Genomic DNA, 21250 nt, shown 5'->3' on the forward strand with positions numbered 1-21250 from the left:
TGTCTGTTAAATACAAACAAATTCAACCAATAGTTCATATACTTACATAACCACACGACTCACATAAAACTAAATACAATGACTTAGGCTGATGGACAGTCACAGTGTGGCCTTTAATCGGCTTTGCTTTAAGTTGACAGCCGCTAAAATGGACTGTCTGTTCTCTGATGCCTAATTTGCATTATTAAACAGGATAAATTCTTGTCATATTATGCACACACTCACATATTCCTTCCTTTTCCTCTCTCTCATCAATCCAGAAACTACCTGTTCAGACTGGACCTCAGTAACATGTCGCTGATACAGGTAGGCATGCTGATTTATCTACTTCTCTTCATTTTCTCTGTTGAGGATGAATGTTTTCTGGTGGTTTTGAAATTATTGGGAATACATTACTGTTTTTGCAGTGAAAATGTAGTTTATTGACCTTAGTTTGATTTAAAAAAAAAAAAAAAAAATAGTAATAACAATTATTTGGAAAATGGTGCATTTTCAGATTTCTGTTCATTTTGTACAATATGGAAGTAGTCCTTTTTATGAAAGTGATAATTAATGCAGCAGTTTGTTTTATATATGAGTCATGCGTGTAACCACTTGATGACTTCTGGGGGCCGTAAATATTATCAGAGTAGAAGCTTTGGAAGACATAACCAGAACCCTCCAAGGACAGGTGTATATCACTGCTTTGATTAACTGTCAAACCAAACATCACAAAGACGGCTTTTAGTTGACGAGACCAAGTTTAGGAGCAACAACACAGTCCATCTCTCGGTTGACTTTAGCTTCCATCCAATTCCCAGAATTTGATAAAAGCTTCTTCTAAACTGTTCCGTCAGTTGGACCCTATCTCTTAATTTCATTTCAGGTCTAGATCAACATCTACTCTGCAAGGTTAAAACCAAAAACTCTAGATATCACATTTATGTATTTAATATGTATTCATTTATAAAATATGTGATGTCAATATTAGTGTATTATTTGTTCTTTTGCGCTAAAGCTTATGACGCATGTCAATTTTCATATTACTATAAATCCTGTGGTGTGCATGTGGCAGTTAAAATCTAAGAATACATACCACGGACATCTTTCAAAGGGGCGATTTATTGTAGAGTATGTGCTCTAAAGATATAACTATTTTGTTATATTTTGGTTGCCATTAGTTTTAATATTCTTGTGAACTTGAAGTTAGAGTATATTATATTTATTTGGTCTACTTACAAAGAATTCTTCTGTTGGAAAGAATGACATCTAACATGAGTTGATATTACTGTCCGTCGCTATTCTATGTAGCATTTTGAGGAGGTGGAATATTCCACAACAAATGACAACAATAAAATTAAAATTAGTTTAGTAGCTTTGAACTCTAAAAGTTCCCTTGTCGCAATACATGTACAGTACTGGGTAGTTGCACCAGTTAACCTAGGAGCAATAGATAAGTGGATATTGGAGCCCTGCAGTGAGCTATTTATGTATTTGTTTATTTCATAATCTGCCCACATTTGGCTCAGAACCTGTAGTCACACCAGTTAACGTTTTCAACACCTTGTTGATCGATTTTATTTACACTTTTGTAGTAAGTGCTTCCCCTGTCACTAACAGCTTGTTGCTTCTAATGTGACATCCCTTTCCTGTGACTTCCTTGACCTTTGTCTTCCTGAAGTTATCCGGTCAGCCATCTAACTACAGATTTATTCTTCTAATTATTCCAAACTACAACTAGAAATGTAAAAGAAGCTACTGTTGTGTTATAAAAGTTAATGCTGGGGATATTTACAGTGCTGACATAGCTGTTTAAAGCAACACTAGAAAACTTTTCCCGCTTTGGTCCCCCTACAGGTTGGAAGCGGAATTGTCCATTACATTACATCGCCTATTCATTCGAACTACAGATCCCCTACCTGATCTGGTAAACTTGCATAATGTAATGTAATGGACAATTCAGCTTCTAACCAGTAGGGGGACAGAAGTGGGGAAAGCTCTCCAGTGTTGCTTTAAATAAGCTTCTGGAGAAACAGTGCATATGCTGAAGGAAGAATCAACATGAATATATATATATGTATAATATATATATATATATATATATATATATATATATATATATATATATATTAATTTCCTTCTATGTTCCAGAGGATGTAATTGAATTGGGTTACGTTGAGTGCGTGTGTCACTCCCCGATGTAAGTCGAGTGCAGATTTGAGTTACGCACGCTCAGATAGATAGGCATAACGTGTCATACCCGATGAAAGTCGAGTCAGACCGGCTCTGGTTGAGTGAAAATGTTAGTTGCACATGCTCAGAGAAATCCATTTAATATTAAACTTTTCTCATTACAAACAATAAAATAACAATTTAAAACAAAAAGACAATGGGGATCATTTCAGAAACGTTGTAGCTATCTATAATTGTTTGATTGCTAACGTTAGCTCAAAACACCATTCAACTGACAACCTGGTTGTGTTGATTGCTAGCTTGTAGCCAGTAATGAACAAATTTTGTTTAGTTTTTTACTTTATTGACATGACAGAAGTTTCTCATTAGCATCTTGTATGCTACTTGTTGAAAAGTGATGCATGCGTAACTCACAACTTCACTTGTCGCAATGTGACGCATCCATGACTCAAATCTGCACTCGACTTACATCAGGGAGTGACAACGTGCAGTAACGTGTGTGTTTTGTGAAAGGACCGTGGTGATGTGAGTGGTATGCCATAAAGTAGCTGTGGTATATGCCAGGAGCACAGGGTTGCCGTAGAGTTGCATCAGGAATCACAAATGACAATTCCCTGAATCTCTCAGGCACTGTGCAATCTGAAGTGGTATATCACTGTCACTTGAGTAAAGAAAGCACAGTGCACAGTATCCATGTTTCAATGACTGTAGGATATCTCCTCTCCGCCAAAGTTTTCCACTGCTGCGAGCCAAATTGAATTACATATATTCTGTTAAGGTTATTAAGGTTAATGTCATTTCTTTGAACTCTGTAAAGTATGTAAGTGAGGGGGACAGGGGGATAAAGCATAACACAATCCATACACTCATTCAATAAAAAAAGCTGTGATACATCTTTAGTCCCTGAGCAAATCCACTGTTGCCGTTGGAGTTTAAAGGACCATAGCGGCGGTTTTGCATGTTTTAGCCCATTAACTACAAATCTTGTGTACTTTTGTGATTGTGTACATTTTTCCAAGGATTTCCCCAGGTTATGAGACAGATTTTCCCCCTTCCATGCAAACAGTGGTTTCGAGTTGATGCCATTGCAATATAAAAATCACCAGGATAGGAAACTTGTTGTAATCCATGTAGACCCATGTGAACATGTAGTGTGATTTATTATTTATTTTATTTCTAAACACTTCTGAAAATAAGTTAAATTAAAGGAAGCCATTTAAAACTTGAGAAATTTGATGAGAAACAAGCGTTATTTGGTAAATGTCTGATTTACCACAAAACGCTGCAACGAAGAAGTGTCTTTTTTTAGGTTTGACGTAACTTTGACAAAAAAAACTGACTAAATGAATGGTGATGGTGTACTAAAATAAAGCTAGAGAGTTAGAAATCTAAAAATGTACAATTGTTCCGTCCTGATTAAGCCACCATCATTGGCCTTTTATTCCCAGGCTTGTGTAACACTTTTTTGATTTTATGAATCTTTCTAAAGTAACCAAAAGTAGCTTAAGTATTAAACTTGCAGCATCAGTTACAGAGGGACAAGGACTTGCATTATTTTACACCACATTTCCCCACAGTATGAGAGAACATCACCAGACTCAACTTTGTCTGACAAAGTCCCCTTTCACAGCAGCCACAACTGAATGGCATGATGTGTACAGCTGCCACCCGTGTGTCACTGCCCGTGTCAATGCGACCTTTGTCCGCATGTCCTAGTTGTCTAGTTTTGGAGGAGAGAAGTTGACTTATGTGGGTTTTTATTTGTTTTCACCCTTGTAGTGTTGTTCTCCATGAAGCTGTTCTCTTTGTCCTGAAAAAGGCATCTGCCCTCTTAACATCCTTATAACATGTAGGAAGTATACACACATAAACATGTGACACATGCAGTCGTACATATTACCTAGGTTTTCTAAAGTTGTCTTTCTCCCTTCACACACACACACACACACACACACACACACACACACACACACACACACACACACACACACACACACACACACACACACACACACACACACACACACAGCCTCAGCTTACTCTGAGCTATAGAGATAAATGAGGCAGTTCCTTTTTCACTCTGGCCAGTGTGGAGGTGTCATCCGTGATGCCAAGGCTGAAATCAATGAGAACATTATACAAACTGCCCAGTGAAGCAGAGAGGAGGGTCTGTACCCCCCCAGTAAATGAAAGCTGTCCAAAGAGACGGAGGAGGGAGGCATCTTAAAATACTCCCTTTCTTTTGTCGTATAACCGAATGGAAAACAAACCCAAATCTCCCACTTGCCAGTCCGAGGCTCTGCTTCAACATCAAAGGCTCATTTCTCTGAGGTATTTAGTTTAGATTTCTGAACCACTGATATGTTGCTTGAATATCCAGACCACCTGTCAGAGGATAAGGCTGTTTTCACACTGGGCTTGTTTGTGTGTTTGTTTGTTTTAGTTCAAACTTGAGATGACTGCACTCCCTCATGACCCTTTGAGGTTTTCCTCATTCAAGTGCAAGTATGAGTTAGGTGTTTCTCTAATGAAAGTCGGCACTCACACTGTGAAGCAATCTCGTAATGGCCACGACGTGTTTATTTGTTAATTTGGTCTTAGATTCTTTGATACATTTAGTCTTGTTCAATTTGTTTTCTTCAGTTCAGCACATCTTCAAACATCAACCTTCCTACTGTAGCTCGGCAAAAACCAACCTGCTTAAGGGTTATTGCAAAATGATTGTGTATGTGTATTGAATGGTCCTTCAGGAAACTTTTAACCAGGATGCATATGGTTTGTCACGGCAGAGCTGACAGTCGGTTCAGCTTGAGAATTTGGTGACAACGTTTTGTTTGTTCGATTCAGGATTTGGGTGTGGTTTTGTTGTCAAGCATTTACACGACAGACTTTCAGCCAAAACACTCATGTATTCAAATTAATCGTGCTTTGTAATGCAATCCATTTGAAACAAGGCACAGACACTGTATTTGATATTTTGGACTTTGTGGAAATCTTTTCTAAAAGCTCTGAGAAGTGACTATTGCGAAGTTCTTAAAAAAATGTATTCCATGGAAGCTACTTTTGCCATTAGTTTTCTGCCCTTTTCTTCTACCTACCATGTCATTGAAAAGTAGTAGTCAAAATATTCAACCACTTTTGAAAAGGGGACAAGGTGAAGTTCGTTTTTTATTGTCAGTCACCTTACAACAGGGCTCTCAAAACTTAAACCACTTAAACGGTAAGGATACCGTGTACTTTCTTCTTACGTCAATCATGCAGCCTTATTTGAAGGCAGCACCAACTGCCGGTGTTGACGATAATGCAGCAGCGACATTCAGGAACCCAATCAACCCGTAGAAATGGACCCAGCCCTGTGGGACGCAAAGCGTGTCTGGCTTTACCTTAAAATAAGAGGTTGTCCATTGAGAGCGGGTGAAAGTCATACTGACGCTGTTTAGAAACGACTTGATGATTGATTGAAAAGCAAACCTAAAAGGGTGGCCCAGTCACGGTCTGATCACAGTGGTGCTTTCTCTGCTTTCCCATTCATCTGTTGGACTGGTTGGCCGGGCCTACCAAGTGGGCCATTATCATGGTCTGTAACCACACACCGCTGTCACCGTCACCATCACCATCCTTCCCCGCCTTTCAGTGTTTAGCTTTCCTCTCCTGTATGAAGCTATTAGAGATTGTATGTGTTGGTGTGTGTGTGGTTTGTTTGTGTGTCATCCAATGGGCTATCCACCACGGCACCAATTGGAGAGCCGACCCAGAACAGTCCGTCTCACACCTAAAGCCAAAACAAACACTGTCTGGGTGCAGACAGAAACGAAGGCTGGACGTATTTTTCTCACTGTATACTGTGTGTATATATATATACACATACACACACACAGTATATGCATGTGTGTGGAGGGAGACAAGTGTGCACATGCCAGCTTTGCAGTCTTTTGGTGGCAGAGGGTTTTTGTAGGCTGACCATGTGGGGTGGGGGGCTTTTAAATTCCTGGGCTTTTAAAGCCCAGGCCGTTTTGTTCAGGCACCTGAGAGAACACCTGCCATGGCCATCAGTAATCAGGCATGAGAAGAGGAATGACTGCGAACTGTAGGCAATCAGTGGGAAAAGAGAGTGAAAGGGAGGGAGAAGAGACATACAAGGAATCTAGGGATAAAGAAGTTGGCCGGAGCCAGAGAATGAAAGACAGAGAAGATAACAGGAAGAAAATTACCAAGAAAAGGAAGCAAAGACCAAAAGAACACTGAATATCACACACGCAGGACTGAGATGAAGACAAATGAGAGAGAAGAGAGGAGTGACTATGAGAGAGAGTGTGTCAAGGAGGTGACAAGCTTTCAGGTTGCTCCAGTTCACTGTTTCCTCTCTGGACATTCTCTCTGGTGCGCCTCTGTGTCTCTGTGGAGTGGAGTCATAGAAAAAAAAGCGCAGATCTGAGGTAACTGCTGCAGTAATCCGCGTTTATGCGGTAAATCTGACGCCTGCAAAGGTTTGAATATTTAAGTTATTTATCCAATAAGTAATAAATCATTTTCTAAGCTTTAAATCATTACATATAACTTGTAGTATTCTGATAACTGTATTTGTATTTCAAATACGGTCAAGAAAAAATGGTCCGACTTCAAACTGGCCTCAAAGAAACGCGTTGCGGCCATGCAGCCATATACATCGCCATCGCTTTGACTTCAGGACTGCCAAACGCTTGTTTAAATAGGCGACTGAATAAACATTTCACCAATCACATTACAAATCAATAACCTAATATACATATATATATTGTAATCACTTGATTGAAATTGTTGTATGCCTAATTAAGTCCTCATGTTCTAGGGCATCCCAAAGTGATAGGGAAATTAGGCCTACCAGAAATAAACCAGAACAATGTGCTGTATGCAATTAATTTGTAAATCTGAAATGTAACTTGCAATATGGGGTAGTTGCGATGCACACACATTCATTACTGATTGCTGGTACAACAATTGACTAAACCGGTCGTTGTTACCGTGAACCGCTGCTAGTTAACACTGGAAAACTTCCACACACGAGTTCAGACAAGACGTGAGATTTTATCGCAGCCTACGCTCATGTTCAAATTGAGAGATGCCTTGCTTTGCGTAGGAGTCGCCGTACTCCTGTCCTACGCCTGTTTTAGATCCTACACACGTCTTCCTAAATGAGGGGCATTGTGAACAAATTAATTAACCAATTGATTAATTGAGCAAGTTGAATTATCCTTTTCTCTTTCAAGGCACAAACAGGTCTTGGTTATTTTCAAAGTTGCCTGCTAAATGTTACAACATGATCACGTTGTTTTGGAATAATGGATGTTTTGTTGTACATGGAATAAATTTGTTTTTCACTTGAAGGATAATTTCAGTTTATTATAATTTTGTAATTTTTTGCAGTCAAGTAGCACAGCTACCTCAGGCAGAGAACCTGGCAGCAGCTGCTCCATTCATATTTGTCATATTTCACCATCAATGGTTAATTTTTTACCTGCTTCATACAGGTGGTCAAAAAGACCTCAATAACCCAACACACGCACCATCTACTCTGTCGATATCTTTAATGATTTATATGCTAAGCTTTTGGGGATAGATTTTATGTTCACATATTTTTAATTCAATGGGGAAAGAGCCTGTTCTATCAATGTAACTGACTTAAACGTGCGATAAATAGTCACGTTCTTTATTTAATTATCTCTGACTCAACTATAAGTTATAACTAGATCTTACTCAAAAGGGTAATTGCTGAGATTTGGGAACATGACAACATGACCGGTTGAAAACCTAATCCGAGGTCAGCCAGCAGTGGATTAATTTTACGATCTTTCTCCGTTGTAAACATCCATCACAGGTTACAGACCACCTAGTTCAACCACTTTCACATACAATACTTACTGTTGTTTTCCTTTGCAATACGGGATTATTACCGATATTTCAGGTGTGTTTTATCTTCAAATTAAGTAGTTTAGCTAATTTTGGATAGAGTGCCATCTGTCTACTTGTGTTTTTTACTCTAACAAACTCTCTTTTATTGATGTTGCGGTTTTCCCAGATTGCAGTAATTAAGTGCTATTTTATCATGACTGATAGACAATGATGGCCAAAACTTTAAAAAAAGTTCCCAAGTTGTATCTTATATTATTTTGTAATTGAACATTGAAGTCAATAAATCCAACCATACTCAAACAAAAAATGCATATTAAGACATACCACAAGACATGAACACACGCCTTGAACATTTCTGCGGAGATGTGTGAATAAATGACGTCTTTAGTCATCCTCTCGAGATTATACTGTATGTGTGAAAAACACAAGTACCTTGCTCTTTATCCAGAGAGAACTTCACACACACCATCACCCACCCAGCTACTTCACAGAGGGACTGCTCAGCCATACCCGGGCTGAGCTGAGACTCAGATGCTGCTGTACTGTGTATTCTTAGAGTTTGGTGTCTCTATCCTTCACCCTCCTTCTGTTTTCATCTTTAAACTCTTCTCTCTCGGTGTCTTTTTTTTTGTGAGATGTAGTGTCGGTATAAGTGGTGGTGGTGGGTCTGACTGCAATCCACCCACATGCTCCATCCTCGTAGCACCCACTGACAGAGCTCTCTCTTTCTGTTATACTGGTCGGCGTGATCTCCGCCGCAATCAGAACAGCATGAGTAAGGTGGTGGGAGGTGTATGTGTGTGTCTGTGTGTGTGTGTGTGTGTGACTGTGGCGGGGGATAAAACGGAGGAGTGGGAGAGTGGTTAAAACAACGGCGGTATAGAAAAGCTGAAGGATTCGACGGGTGGGAGAGAAAAAGGAGAGCTCTGTTTCTGTCATCTGTGTCTCTTGTTTTTTTTTTTTCTTCATACTGGGCTGCAGATCTGCCAGATGTGCTATAAGCAATTCCACTGCTGCCAAGAAAAAAAATAAAGAAAATAACAGCAACTTTTGATGGGCAAACTTTTCATGTCTGAGATGGGAATGAATGTGTGGCCGTTCTCCATCTTTTGTGTGTGCCTTTTTTTACTTTAATCTCACCTTCTTTTTGTAGTTTTTTCCTTCTTTTTCTTAAAGATAATTTGTTGGGCCTTTCTAGGCCCCTACTGACATGACAGTTGAAGAAGTGAAAGAGGAGAGAAGAGGGGAATGACATGCAGCAATGGCCCGCAGGTCAGAGTCAAACCCGGGCCAGCTGCACCGACCAAGCTATCCAGGCTTTTTGTTGTTTTAAAGTAATACAAAATAACACATGCAAAGCCATGTTAAGATTGCTCTTTTTTCTGCATGTTGCAAGTTACTAACATGAGATATTCATTTGTTACACACATATTTGTACTACTATATCTGTGCTTTGGCTTTTTTCCCTCTGGGTTTTTGTTAATCACGGTATAGTCAGCGTTGCCCTCGTCAGTTTGTTTCAGATGCTCTGAATTTTCACTGTTCTTTAGGTATGCCAAAAACGTCTTCACATTACTTAAAGTGTGGTACAATGTGGTTTTACATAAATTCTCTCTCGTTCTTCCTGTATTTTCCCTTTTTTCACTTGCACTCACGCTGATATGCAGTTATCGAATGAGGTCAAGTTATCAAAGGCTCCAGCATTAGCCTTACGTGAGAAGATGGTGAAGAATGTAACTCCTGGTATCAGCCACTCAGCTGGTACGGGGTCATGGATGTACTGACCTTACTTTTCACTGAGCTTAAGTGCCAACATTGACAGAGATGGAGAGATTAAAGTGTCCTGCGCTTTGCTGAAATATAATTCATACATTTTGTGCTCAGGTAACTGAAAGAACAGCATGTTCTGTATATTAAAAAGCCAAATACAAAGTGCAAAGATTACTCTATGATAGGTTTAAAGGAATACTCACGGAATAGTTACAAATGAAAGCGACAATCACTTTTGTTTTTAGCATCAAATAATAACCCACTGCAGGCTTGAAAACTGGCTCTGAAAGGTTTTTTAGCTTGATGGAATCTAACAGTGAAAAACCTTCATGCCAAAAAAAAAAGGTATTACAATGTTTATAAAAACTCAAACCAATTCTTTTCTCAGCTGATTATTGTTGTGCACAGTGTACAATGTAATAATTAGTGATCTATTACTAATTGATCTATTGTAATGTACTGTAGTCCCGAAAGAGTATACATTTGTTTGATCTTGTGTAGACATGTTTTGTAGTAATGCTTATAGAGTATAAAGCTTTGGGATATAATTTCAAATGTAGCAAACTGGAAAGTAAGTCAAATAATGAATACTGACTGGCAGGACATTAAGACAACAGCATGAAATAAATAAAGCAGCAAACATATAGATGGAAAATATTAAGTGAACTCACACTGAACGAGTGAGACAAGAGAAAGTGTGTGGAAAAACTCACAACAAATTGCAAACCATGTGTGGACAGTTGAATCAAGTATAGTTAAAAGTACACTACCAAAAAGAACTACAAAAAGTATTTTTATTGTCAAACGGGAGTAAATACAAGTTGTTGTTCCTCTCTATGCAATGCGTGCAAGTGTAGAGAAGTAAGAGAGAAGTAAGAAGTAAAGAGAGGAAGTGGAAGGGGAAGATAGAGGTCTTTCTCAGTCCATCAGATAATTTCTACATAGATAACCGCAGCAACATGGAGGTGGAATGTAAACACCATATTACTGTCTGGATCTTCACATATTTGTCTCCATCCATCCACCTGCCTAAACCTATCGCTCCCCTATACTGATTGCCCGCTTCATTCTCTAAATCCCATCTACTGAAAATAGCACAAGGCCTCTCAGTGACTTTTCTCCTCAGGAGAACGTTATATTTTCTCCTGACATGGAACTGCTGTTGCATTTCTATCAGGTTCTTTCCTCAATTGAATCTCTCTCTCTGTGTCCATTAAGTCGCTCCGCTAGTTTTCCATTGTATGGAACAATCAGGTTGTACATCAATATGCAGACCTTCACTCCCAAATAGTATTGTGTGCACTTTTGTCAGTGCAACAGACTATAATGGATGTACATGCCATGGCAAAGCTGGTCAGTCATCCAAACATCACTGTGTCTGACATCACTGTAAAACTAAGATGTGGTGGGAGAGACGACGTGTGAAGGAGTGCACACTAGACTAGAAAGTTCAGCTTGTCTTTTTGATTTTTGTCTCTTTAAGGCCCAAAACACACACAACCTCACTGTGATCCCGCAGCTCTGCTGCTGTTGAATTGCAGTGTTCCATGTGGCAGAGCACAGTCAAGCGTACCCCTCTCATTGGCTTACTCTTTTGTAAATGCATGGGGGAGTAATGGTGTTGGAGAAAAGGGTTGGCAGTACATTTTTGGCGGATTTCACTCCAAAAACACAGTTTACTTTTTTCTCTTCCAGAGCTAACCATTTTAAGAGCTATTTTTACTGGTATGAAGGGACCCAAAGTGGGACCCAAAGTGGGATTCTTTCTTTCAGTTCAAGACTTCAGGTCCCCTCTATCTTATTGTGTCAACTTGCTATTTTCCATGTGGGAGACTTTACTTTTTGTTTGTTGCTTTCTCGCTGAGAACACATCAGAAGTTCTGAGACAGGAGTGCTCCCCTGTGTGTTGGGGGCCTGGGATTAGCCCATGACATGGTGTTTGTGTTCGGGGGTTGTTTTAAGTTGGTCTCTGGCTCCCACAGCAAGCGGATGATGAGCAGTCCCCAGGTGGCTGTCCTGCTGTGTGACATGATGGTCTGTCCCTTTAGAACTAAAGACCTCTTTACCAGATGCAAGGCTGGGATGCAGGCTGCTGACAGTGGTACTCAGGAAAAACCTCACTGTGGTGTTCCTCTGTAATCTGTGGTTTTAACCTGCAGAAATGCAGAGGGAAAAGTAATAAGATACATTTTCTTTTGTTTCTCTTACTGAGTCTTCTCCATGCAGTTTTACATTTTGATATATTATATGGTCAGTAATTTAACTTGTCTATTACGTCTTGGCCTTTTATGTACATCATTAGTCTAGTGAATGCACTGACTCTGCTTTTCTTTGTCTTACATTATAATTCACTGAGTATCTTTGTGTTTTGGGGCTTTTGGTCGGATGAAACATGCAATTTAAAGATGTTACCTTAAGCTCTAGGAAACAGCGGTGGACAGTTTTAATTCATTTTTGATGTTTTATGGGCATTTAATAAATAATAATAAATCAACAAAAAATCCTCCAGAGTAATTGATAATGAATATGCAGTAATTGTAAATTTCAGCCTTAAATAGAAGCAATTACAATAGCAAATGACACTATTTATTAATTATTATTAATTAAATGAGTGTTGTGTGATATAATGCATAACAGAATAGATTTCATTGAACTCATTTGAGAATAATGTGTGTTTACGCATTACAGATTCTAATTCTTTGAAGAAAAAGTTATGATAATACTGTTTTCATTTTCACAGTGCTTTAGCCATCACTCTGGATACTTATGACATACACTCACTAACTTACATTAAAATTAACCTGGGGGGGGGGGGGGGGGGGCCTCTAGCTCAGCCAGTAAGAGCATTCGCCCCATGTTGGCTGAGTTCTGCAGCGGCCCGGGTTCCAATCAAACCTGCAGCCCTTTGCTGCGTGTCATCCCCCCATCTCTCTCCCCCTTTCATGTCTATCCGCTGTTATTTCATAATAAAGGGAAAAGCCCCCAAAAAATAATCTTTAAAATGAGTCTGAAACCTACTTATCTAAATCAAATGATCTGTTAATTAGTTCAATTTAATTGTTAATTAACTGAAACTAAATGTTTCAGTTGAAATCCTACTTTGCATTGAAACCTGACAGTAACATGAAGTATTTCTGGCTGAAGTACAACCAGTAGGTCCATCAGGGGAACAATTGGCGTCTGGTGGAACAGCTGGTTTGACTGTTTGCTGTTGTTTGGTCCCAGCGTGCGTCGTTTCCCTGCAGTGGCTGAAGGTCAGGAGAGCAGAGCTGTGGTCAAGTGTCACTCTTTGCTCCTTTAAACAGGAAATGGCTTGCACAACCCCCCTGACCAACAGAGATTGTTGGGAGCCTCCCGGTGGACCAGAAGAAAATTAAATGCATCTGTGATTGTAGGTGTTTTAGAAGAGAAGATTCCTTTGGGACAGATGAAATTTGTCTTTGGTTATGCTGAAAACACACTGACCTTTTCTCATGCAGGTAGTATTAGTGTGAAGTGCAGTTCAGTATGTTTAATGTGTATCTATGATTTGATCTACATTATGCATGGCGCGTACAGCTACTGTGCAGTTCTGAAGGGCAGAGAAGATTCATGGAGAAGGCAGAGGATCTAAATGAATGAAAGGCCACGGGGCGGACATTCGCTGACCCCCTCGCATATTCATACCCTTGATTCGGCCACAGTATCAAGCTCCTCTCTCTTGACCCGAGTTTGATGACTCACAGCTGATTTCATTCACACTCTTCATTAATTTCTGTGCAGAAATTTGGCCGGAGATTTAATTATTGATGCGGTCTTTGTCAGAGTGGAGGGATAATCTGTGAGCTACAGAGCTGAGAGCAAGAGGAGGCTGCTTGTCATCCTGTAATGTGCTGTAGCTTGGCCAGCTGGCTGTGGCAGAAAAACATCTCTAATGGTATCCAGACAGTGCAATGCTACCTGCTTGTGTACATGAGGCTCATCATTGTTTTTAGTTTCTGCATCGATTAATGTCCCAAACCAGAAAAATGATTTGGTCTGATTCTATTTTGTTATAAAGTATGTACATGGTATGCTTGAAAAGAAATATACAGAACACATAAGGGCACGTAACACATGTGGTTATGTATTAGAACTTGACTGATAAATCAGCCAGGCCAAGATTAGCTTATCTCAGAGCATGGGCAAGTTTATTTTTATGACTGCAGCAATTGTGCCGCTCACTAATTCATTATTTTAACCTTGATTCTTTCATAAACAGATTTAAAGAATCTTTAATAACAATGCTTGTTTACAAATGCTATGGAGATAGTGTTAGCAGATGTTTTTTTCAGAACACTTTAAAATCCAGTATAAATTGGTCTATACAGAATAAAACACAAGCTGCAAATGGAGACATGTCACAGGATGGAAACTTTGAGATCAAAGCATAACCCTAAACCAGAATCAAATTTGCAATTTGCTGTGTTTGTAAAGCATACATTTCAAGAGGTGTACGGTGCCGAACAACTTTTCCACGTCAGGTTTGAAACACCACCTGAAAAAACAACATCCAATTCAATAGGCAGAGTACATCAAAAATCTGATTTGATTTTTACAGAACTGAATGAAGACATGTAATTTAATATTATTTTTTGTACACAGTATCTTGTAAATGTTTATGTTATTTTCAAGTACAGTTGTCTGTGAATTGTGTTATTGGTTTGTAGTTTTTCAATTCAGATTCATTAAATTCATGAAGTACAAGTGTAATAATAACAATAATTTGGAAAAAAAAACATTTTTAAATGGGTTTAAAAAAATAAGCCGAAGCAGATTTTTCATTTCGGTGCATCACTAGTTAACATAGTTCCTTTTCAATAAAGAACATGGGCTAAAAGATGATGTACCCTATGGATACACTATGTACTTTAAAACCATGTTCATCTGTATTACCTGTATTTTTCTGTACCTGTGTGGGAGTGTTTGGGGAGGACAAGGAATAATCCACTGTGCGGGTTGGCTGGTCATGAAGAGACTGTCTGCTTTCACCTGTCAGCCTCCTTAATGTGGAATTACAGTGAGTGGGAGGCAGCAGCAGGGTGAGTGGGCAATATATACAGTAAAGGCTGTTGGCACTGAACCATGCAATGTATTCAACACTTTCACATCACAAGAGGAGAAAACAGCTTATTATCCCATATATATTATCCCAGTTGTGATTATTTGAGTCTGTTTTGTTTTAAAATGCCCACTACAGTGACTATTGAATTGATTTATTAAATATTAATTATCTTAAAAATCATCACTCAGAGGAGTGCATTATTTTCTTCTATATTTCCAAAGGAAAAAAATTTACCTCTTATGTACAAGAAGATTTTTGTTCTCTTTTTATGTCTTATTGAGCATTTAACGCAGTTCTGAAAAGCTTCACAATCCTTTATGAAGAATAAAAGAGCATGTTAGTTACCACCTTTAAGATTTTAAATGCTTCTTAATATTTAGTATGTAAGACAGTACAGTCCATGTAAGAGTTTTAGCAGATTTTTTATTTTAATTTATTTAAAGTAGGGCTGTGTGTTGCTACTTTTTCAATGAAGAACACACTTTTAATAGTACCAAGCATCAACAAATGTCAATTACTAAAAGTATTAGCACTGAAATCCTGGTCAGCTTGTCAGTCATGTCAGTCATTTGATCAATAAACAGATTACTAACCACCTCAAATCCCACAACGTCCTCTCCGCTCCCCAATCTGGCTTCCGTGCAGGTCATGGTTGTATCACGCTCAAGGTCTTAAACGACATCACAGCAGCCATCGACAAAAAGCATTATTGTGCAGCCGTCTACATTGTTCTGTACCAGACCTTTGACTTGGTTAATCATCTACTCAGCAACCTTGGGTTCTCTCATGACTGCCTTGCGTAGTTCAATAACTATTTTTCTGATTGGGTCCAGTATGTTAAATCTGAAGGCATGCTATCTGGGCCTATGGGTGTCACTATGGGGGTGCCACAAGGTTCAATTCTCGGTCCGACTCTTTTCTCCATATACATCAATGAATGATGCGGCTCTTTCAGTTGGGAACTCTCAAATCCACCTCTATGCAGACGACACCATCCTGTATACAGTCATCTGGCCCCTCTTTGGATGGTGTGCTATCCAACCAGAAGAGCTTCAATGCCATACAGCACTCCTTCTGAAACCTCCAATTTCTACTTAACCCTGGCAAAACCAAGTTCATGCTTTTCAATCGATCGCGGCCCACCCATTTACCATTACCATACTCGATGGGTTGCAATTCAAAAATGTGGCGGTGTACAAATACTTAGGTGTCTGGTTAGACTGCTCCCTCTCCTTCCAGCAACACATAAAACACCTTCAATCTAAAGTTAAGTCTCGCCTTGGTGAAAATGACAATTTTTACCAATCCTCAATTTTAGTAACGTCATTTACAGAACTGCCTCAAACTCTCTCCTGAAAAAAATAGATATTCTTTATCACAGTGCCATACATTTTGTGACCAGAGCCCCTTATAACACCCACTACTGCAACTTCTATGCTTTAATTGGCTGACCCTCATTACACATTCAACGATTAACTCACTGGTACCAACTCATTTGCAAGTCCTTACTAGGCGAAGCCCCGGTGTACCTAAGCTCACGGGTCACGATAGCCTCACCCACCCGCAGCCTTTGCTCACTCTGTTACGTCTCCTTGGTCACCCCAAAAGCTCACACCTCCTTTGGCTGACACTCCTTCCATGTCTCAGTTTCAAATAACTGGAAAGAACTACCCAAACCCTGAAACTCAAAGCCTTTTCTCACTAACTGCCTTCAAATCATGTCTGTCTGAGCTCCTGTCCGATCATGGCACGTGCTGACTGTTATTCTTTCATCCATCTTTAACCACTGTTTTTGCACACCCTTACCCTGTTATCTTTGTCACGCCCAATTGCATATTTGCACAGGTGCACATCTTCAATGGTATCCTATCCTGATCTCGCTATTTAGCACCTTTCATCTGTCCTGATATCCTCAACTGTTTTTCTTTTCTTCCCACCTTTGTATCACACAATTTCATAACACTCTACTAATCTACATCTATATCTAGACCACAATTCTGCACTAACTGTTCTCTTTACCACATTTCAGCATTTTATATAGTATGTCAATTCATATTTACATTGACTCTTTCAACGTTTATAAAGACTGTCTATTTATGTTTGATTATTGACTCTTCATTACATTCAGCATTTTATTTAGTCTGTTCATACTTAGCCTATTATGTTATCACCGACCTACATCACTAACTAGACCACAACTTGCAACTGTCTTATCTACTTTAGCACCTAGACCACTATTTGCATTAACTGTATATTGACGCTTCACTATATCTCAGCAGTGTTATAGACTATCTATTCATGTATATTGTGTTATCACTTTCACATATCCTCCGACTTACTTACACATCCCACGCACCAGCTTTGTAAGGCCTACCTAATCTGCACTTTATGTAGTAGCCTATTGTAGTCTGTTTTTCTTGTATTTTATTATATGTGAAACTGTATGTTGTCGTGCACGCTTAGGCTACGCATTTTTTGGCCAGGTTGTCGTTGCAAATGAGAACCTGTTCTCAACGGCCAACCTGGTTAAATAAAAAATTTAAATAAAAAAAATTGTTTGATAAGATATTTCCTCATTTAATCATAGTTTTATAAACATTATTTTATTAGTATTTGTAATTATGTATGTAGTCAAATATCTTGTATAACAAAAATATGAACACCATACAAGGCTCAAACCAAACATCAGTTTTTAGTGTTAGTTTTCTCAACAAAAGTGCGTGAACAAGAACTTTACCTACATTTTGCTGTGATTTTGATGAGTAAACTTTAGAAATCTACCAAAGCATTTCATGTCAACATACAAAATGATGTTCAGTTCCCAGCTCTGTTGGTACCACATCATATATTACAGTGTTTTTACAAAACCCATACTTAGTGTGCAACGCAATCATTTTCAGGGGGGCAGTCAGGCATATTTGTTGATCTGGACTCACACTGGATATGTAGTGAAATATTTGTCTAAATGCAGATTTTCACACTTGGAAGATGGGCTGTGGGCTGTCTGCTGTCTGTCATGTCTTTTGGTCTCTGCACCCACTGTAGTTCTCAACAATGGTGTGTGTGCATCATGTGCAGATACACACACACGCACGCACACACACACAACACACACACACACCCACACACACTCTAAACACTCCCTCAGATTGCTTCCTTTCATGTCTGCAGCAGTGTGTAGATGAAGGTGTAGGTTAGTGACCGCATGCTGCAGGGATTCAGTCTGTTGGAGTGTGAAGTTTGACAGGCAGAGTTATGAGCAGAGAAGCTGGTGGGTGACGTATGTGTGAGAAATAGAATGAGACACAAAGGAGAGAATATGGGTGTGTCCAGGAGCTACACGATTAAGGGTGTGTGTGTGTGTGGTGTGTGTGTGTGTGTGTTAGATTAATAGCAATTTTATCCAGTCACAATATGGACCAGTGCAATATCCAAATCGCAGTGGGGGCGCAATATTAGGCAAAATCTGTGTCAAAACATTTTGAATTAAGTATTGTGGTGCTGCAGAGACGTCCCAGCCTAAGAATTTTATCCTACACTTAAGAAAAACTCTATGTTTGGTACATATCCTCGCAAACATCACATATAATCTTTTAAAAAATGGCTTTTATATTTTTTTATCAAAATTAGAATATTGATTCAAATTATCATTCTCTCCAATATCGTGAATCATATTGCAATATCAGTCAAATAATTGCAATTACATATTTTCTTTATAAAGTGTGTTGTTATAAGTTGTGTGTGTGTGTGTGTGTATGTTTGTGTGTGTGTGTGTGTGTGTTATTTATGTAATTGTGTATCTGTGTATTTAGCTATTCATTTACTTGCATTTTGCCAGTGAATGACCAGTTCTTATAGTGTTGAATGCTTGCTTCTTGTCCACTTTCACATCAAACTATTAAAGACAGTGTTGAATACGTCAAAAGAAATTACTACAGAGTAAAACTACAGAGTTCAACCTAACAAGCTCAAATGAAAAAAAAGTGTGTGCTCAACTCTGACAGATTAACACAGGTGTCTATACACATTGACGTAACAACCCCCCAAAATAACACTACAGTCGCTGGAATACACTCTATAAATGTGCACCAGGGAACGAATTAATGAAGCACACCGGCTTTTTACCATAAAATGTGTGCCCCAACAGCTGTAGCGATAAAATGTCTATAGGTGACAAATATACCGGTATATCGCTGCCATTTCACAATCAATTAAACTGTTCTGTTCCACAAAATTCCCACTTAGCTAATGTGCTGCGTCCTGCATTACCAGCCCAGTTTGCCTTGTATGCAGGTCTGGCTGAAAGTGCTGCACACAAATACGCTTTAAATACACCAAAAATGTTGTATAATATGTTTCTACTTTTAAGTCTGGAAGTCACCTTCTGTCATCACTAATTAATGATTAGTGAGATGCCCACTTGAGCGGTGCGTTCCCTATTTGGACCTATTTGTCTGTGTAAAACACTACCCAAACTTCTACCTTCAACACTCAAAGTTCTTTGCCAAAGCAGGAGGTTTTTTTTTTTAGGAGATAGAGAGAGTACAAGTGTGTAAGTTGAAGGTAACCAAGGCCTTTTGCATTTAACACCAATTTAGATCCCATTGCATACATGTAGTCAGCATTGAAACAGATATTGTTATGATGGTAATAATTAACAACATAATCAGGGGGTTACAGACTCATAGGATGTCCAAAGTGTTTGACAAGTGGGTTAGACAAGCACATAAAGCATCACTGGTGTCCCACTTGTGTACACAATCAGTGGTGTTTACTCCTGTGTCGATGCGGGAGTGCTGAGTGTTTCTCCTCAACACCTCCTGGGCACCAATTTGTGCCAAAATTGGCCATATTGTCAAGGTGTGAGTGTGTATACTGTGTTGGGTGTGGGTTGTTGCTTAAAATAGCAGATTACATAGATGGAGGGAAAAACAAAAGAGGAATTATGTTGAGGAGTGAACGGTTGGAAATGAGAGGGAAAAATCCAGTATATAAGAGTTGGATGCTTTGATGTGAAGACACCTTGATGAGAACTGATAATAAAGAAAGCTCTCAATGTTGAACAAACATTGAAAGATTTTAAAGGACATTTTCCTATTAAAGGTGCTACCTCCATAAAGCATTCCTTTATAATGTGTAGACAGTTATTAGACTACGCCACGGGCATTTTAAAAGGAATTTCTTTAAATGCTAGGTATTAATCAGACCCTTAAAATTTAAGGCTGTTTGTTAAAGAAATTGCATAATATTTTTAAGGTTCTCCACACTTTTCTTGAGTAATCACACCAGTTATGTCCAATCGCACTGCATTGGTACACAAATCTATCTTAACTATAACAAGTACCAGACAGCTCTTATTCAAACAACCATTACTCCCCTGACACGCTTATTTACAATATTCATGATTTATAATTAGTTGTCACACATCATTTTAGCTGTGTGTCAGTGAGAGGCGGCCTTATCAACACAGTGGCACATTTCAGGAACGACCACATTTGCAGCCTCCGCTGCTCGCAAATTCTTTACTTCATTAGTGTTTCCCGCTCTACATCTTTCTTTTTTTCTCCTCCTTACTTTTTGCTTCTCGTAAAAATAGAAATCCTTTTGAGCCTAGCCACCATCTTTCTGCAGTAAAAGTGATTAATCCTCTTTCCTGCTACTAATTGCATTTTCTGCTATTTTATTTGCCTATAAAAGATTCATGTTTTGCCAGGGGCAAGATATTCTTATTGTGTCTTAAGGAATGGCAGAATTGGGAGAAATGAGGTGTCAGGCTCTGGTTTGGAGGGGGAATTGATGGCAGGGAGAACACATGGTTGATGGCCTTGCTAATAGATGGAAATGAACTCTAACAGGCATTTGAGGCTACAGGCACAAATAATAAACAGGGTCCGGGGCCTTGGGCTGTATAGGAGCATACAAATGGCTGTGTCTGACTGACTTTTAATTTCTGGTATTTTGTGAATCAGTAACAGTGATGTAAATTACATGTTGAAGGTTTTTTCTTGTTTCCTCCATATAATGCTTTTGTTTGGTTAATAAAACCCATCTATGTGTACTAAAATGTGTACTCACATTGCCCTTACCTGGTAAACAGTATTGGTTGTTTATTCAAATGCCTTAATCCTCAACCTAGGTTGATGTTTACCCGACAAAGACTTCAAGAGGCTGTGCAAATTAGGACTCTCTCAAAAGCAAAGATGGAAGTATTAATGTTGTTGTAGTGCCAGAAAAACTTTTACCCCTCATGTCTACTGGATGCCACCTTCTAGTTGCACTATGGTTCCATCACATCTCTGGCGTGGCTTAAATGTACACTGCAAGTGTTTCAGAAGC

At 39.0% G+C, this 21250-nt stretch overlaps 1 protein-coding gene across 6 annotated transcripts in view; it reads left to right on the plus strand.

Moving 5' to 3' along the window:
- LOC116684793 (semaphorin-5B) overlaps positions 1–21250 on the plus strand; it is a 167523-nt gene that overhangs the window by 84076 nt on the left and 62197 nt on the right. For all 6 annotated transcript variants that reach the window (XM_032510213.1, XM_032510216.1, XM_032510215.1 and 3 more), the window contains one exon: positions 261–306. In XM_032510213.1, coding sequence (XP_032366104.1) covers positions 261–306 — 46 coding nt within the window. The remainder of the gene's footprint in view (positions 1–260; positions 307–21250) is intronic.

Source organism: Etheostoma spectabile, unplaced genomic scaffold (genome assembly GCF_008692095.1).
Source record: "Etheostoma spectabile isolate EspeVRDwgs_2016 unplaced genomic scaffold, UIUC_Espe_1.0 scaffold00569331, whole genome shotgun sequence".
Classification (NCBI taxonomy): Eukaryota; Metazoa; Chordata; class Actinopteri; order Perciformes; family Percidae; genus Etheostoma; species Etheostoma spectabile.